Consider the following 3,629-nt stretch of genomic DNA (forward strand, 5'->3'; position numbering starts at 1 on the left):
ATCTGTGTGGTTTCAGTTTCCAACTGCTGGGTAACAGAGGCAAAAAGACATGATTGATAGAATATTTTGAGTGGGATCATTCTCCTTGTTCTGAGACTTAGGGCCTCTGCTGCAGACACCTTCAAGCATCAGCTGGAGGAAGTGGGATATTCATACCAGCACATGTCCAAGACTTTACTCAGATAGGTTGTTTCGATGCCGTCCTTGCTGGTGTTAGACGCATTATCTGAGATTCGATTTTATTTAAATCATTTCAGTTTCATTCATGTAGATAAAGCAGAAGCAGCTCTCTAGCTTACACAAGCTCCAAGTTATTCATAAATAGCACAGACATTTCTCTCTCCTGATCTGCAATCTGCAGAACTCCTTTTAGGATTAGAGATGTTCCTTTTTTTGTTTTTTTGGTTTTTTTTTTCTGAGATGGAGTCTCAGTCTCTTGCCCAGGCTGCAGTGCAGTGGCTCGATCTTGGCTCACTGCAACTTCCGCCTCCCAGGTTCAAACAATTCTCGTGCCTCAGATGCCCAAGTAGCTGGGATTTTACAAGCGCTCACCACCACACCTGGCTAATTTTTGTATTTTTAATAGAGACAGGGGTTTCATCATGTTGGCCAGGCTGGTCTGGAACTCCCAACTTCAAGTGATCTGCCTGCCTCAGTCCCCCCAGTGCCTCAGTCTCCCACAGTGCTGGGATTACAGGTGTGAGCCACTGCATCCGGCCCCCTTGTCATTTTGAAAGCCAGCAGAGAGGAGCTTATGACCAAGTTCTTTCCGACTTAGGTCATCCAGGCAGAAACCCGAGGACTTAGCTGTGCAGGCTGTGACCAAGACGCTTTCCAGTAAAGACTGACCAAGACCTTAGACTGCAAGATAGATGCCTTTCTGTTGTTTCAGGAGTACGGGGACTTGGCAAGTCCACAAAGAGAGTATACACTTGCTTTACCTAAAATAAGAGTGTTTCCTTAAAAAACACTCAATGTAGTCTAAGGTGCGTAATGCCATGGATTTGTAGCATCTGTAGATATCCAAAAAATATGGAGACTTCTAAAATCTCTAGATTTCATTACTGAGCAATCTTTCTGACTCGAGTACTCTAACAGACTTTCAGCAGATATGCAGGACTACGGTTTAATCATCGACGGAGCGGCACTGTCTCTGATCATGAAGCCTCGAGAAGACGGGAGTTCCGGCAACTACAGGGAGCTCTTCCTGGAAATCTGCCGCAGCTGCAGCGCGGTGCTCTGCTGCCGCATGGCGCCCTTGCAGAAGGCCCAGGTCCTGCCCGCCCATCCTCAACAGCTGCTGGTCAGGGCGTCCGAAACACTGAGAACCTCCCATTAGGTCTCACCACCTCGGATTGTTGAAAATTCTAACAGGGTACCACCTGTTAAAATAGAAGCAATCATGATAGAAATTTAAAACTCGAACCTTATTTTGCTTGTTGGGCCGGCCTCGGTGATTAGTGAGTGTTGACCAGACATGTGACCATTCCAGATGCAGCGGCCAGGACAGCTGCCCTGGCTGACTCCTGTTTTTGTTGTTTTTTTTTTTAAAAAGCCCATCTCAGTCAGTCCTGAGAATGCACACTACAGGTGTAGGGGAAGACAGCTGACATTATTGAGCACCTGGCGTGAGCTCTCACAGACACGAATGCATTTAGCCTCAGCATCACCCTGACAGACGAGTGAGGGCATCCAGCTTTACAAACTGGAATAATTTGCCCAAAAGGCTGCCGTTGGGAAATGCCATGAGGATTCAACTTGTCTTGTCCATCAAACTCCAAACGTCTCACTCTGCTATGTTCTTTGGGAAACACTCACCCTGAAATTTTTTCTTTAAATACTTTTAGAAGCATTGTGGAATATACGTGTAAATATGGATGTCTTTCTAATATCAGGAAGCCTAGAAAAGTTCCAACTTTGTTATACCACATTTAAGGTAAATTAGGCCAATTTCTCTTGAACCGTTCATGAATAAATTCATTATTGGTCAGAGCAACCCATTGGGTAAGGTAAAATACGTCTTGAACAAATTCTGGAAACCAGAGGTAAAAAGTTGAGCATTTGTGCATGTGGGTGCACTAATCTGTCACTTTCACTAAATATACACAACAGGGTCCTTCTCAGAATGACGAGCTGAGCCCAGAGCATTCACAGACATTCCCTGTGGGGAAGACGGTCTGATGTCCCCTCTCCCTCACATCTGTAACAGCACGTAAACCTTATAGGGTTACTTCCCGAACGGAACAGCAGCTAAGGGCTTTCCATTGGCTCTTCATGTATTTATTTCATAGTACTTTCTTAAGTCCTCCACTGGCTTTTGAAAAGTTTCATACAAATTAAGTTGTGTCTCAGTTTTCCATCTTGAAACAAGAAGGCACCCCACATATTTCCCCCATCTCTTCATTCTTACATCTTGCACATACATGGAAAGAAAAAGACTATAAAGCAATTGACCAAAAACTTGGAAATTATTTTTACATGAAATTTTGTCATATTTGATTTTGTACATGTTATAAATTTAAAAATTAAAAGAGCATCATTAGGAATAATTTATTTTTAGAAAGAGATGCTTTATACCAAATAGCTTGAAGTAGCTTGGAATAGTAATGTCTTCTAACAGAATGCAAGGTTCGCATTTGCCCCTGTATATTTAAATGTATTTTCCCAGTATTTATACATTTTCCATTTATTTAAATAGATGAATATAACAGTAACGAAGAACTGCTTCATGTGTCTCACGTCTCCACCGCCAGGGTTTGCCTGCCAGCCTTTTCCAGCCCACGCCATTTTAATCATACCTCGTTTTGTTCTGCTTTCAATATGAAGCAGGTTTTATCCTATATAGAGAAAACAGAATGTAGTAAGTTAGCTCCAAGCAGATAGATGGTTTTTTACTTGGCCAGACTAACTTTACATCTTTGTTATTTCTGCCTAGTGAATGAATAACCTGCTCAGAAGTGAAACAGGCAATCAATTCTGCATTTCTCTCTTCTGCAGATTGTCAAATTAATCAAATTTTCAAAAGAGCACCCAATCACCTTAGCAATTGGCGATGGTGCGAATGATGTCAGCATGATTCTGGAAGCGCACGTGGGCATAGGTGAGCCTCGCCCTGGCTGCCGGCACGTCCTGGTGGCCAGGTCTCCCCTCCGCTAGACAGAGGCCCACGGCAGCACGCAGGTGGTGCGTTCAGGACACCCCCGTCACCACCCTCATGTGTGACCAGCAAGGCTCGTGACGGTGGCTTCGTCAGGTCTTTTCCTGTCGCTGCCCGGGTGTGGTGTGCCGAAACGGTGTCCTCAGCTCCTTCCCCTCCACCTTCTAGGTGTCATCGGCAAGGAAGGCCGCCAGGCGGCCAGAAACAGCGACTATGCAATTCCGAAGTTTAAGCATTTGAAGAAGATGCTGCTTGTTCACGGGCATTTTTATTACATCAGGATATCTGAGCTCGTGCAGTACTTCTTTTATAAGGTAGGAGATGGCCGCTCTGTGTCGCGGTCTCAGCAGCAGATCATGCACAGGGTGGCCCCACCTTTGTTTGAGCCACTTGATGCCCCAAGGGATCGTTGATCTCAAAGTAGAAGCAACTGTCATGAAGGAGGGGGGAATCTGATTGTAGTCATCCCCCC

General features: G+C 44.8%; 1 protein-coding gene across 13 annotated transcripts in view; it reads left to right on the plus strand.

Moving 5' to 3' along the window:
- The window catches only part of ATP11A (ATPase phospholipid transporting 11A), a 189,648-nt gene that overhangs the window by 157,707 nt on the left and 28,312 nt on the right, over positions 1-3,629 (plus strand). For all 13 annotated transcript variants that reach the window (XM_017502400.2, XM_017502338.2, XM_017502281.2 and 10 more), the window contains exons 20-22: positions 1,099-1,273; positions 2,998-3,100; positions 3,326-3,471. In XM_017502400.2, the coding sequence (XP_017357889.1) occupies positions 1,099-1,273; positions 2,998-3,100; positions 3,326-3,471 (424 nt within the window). The remainder of the gene's footprint in view (positions 1-1,098; positions 1,274-2,997; positions 3,101-3,325; positions 3,472-3,629) is intronic.

Source organism: Cebus imitator, unplaced genomic scaffold, assembly GCF_001604975.1.
Source record: "Cebus imitator isolate Cc_AM_T3 unplaced genomic scaffold, Cebus_imitator-1.0 Scaffold14, whole genome shotgun sequence".
NCBI lineage: Eukaryota > Metazoa > Chordata > Mammalia > Primates > Cebidae > Cebus > Cebus imitator.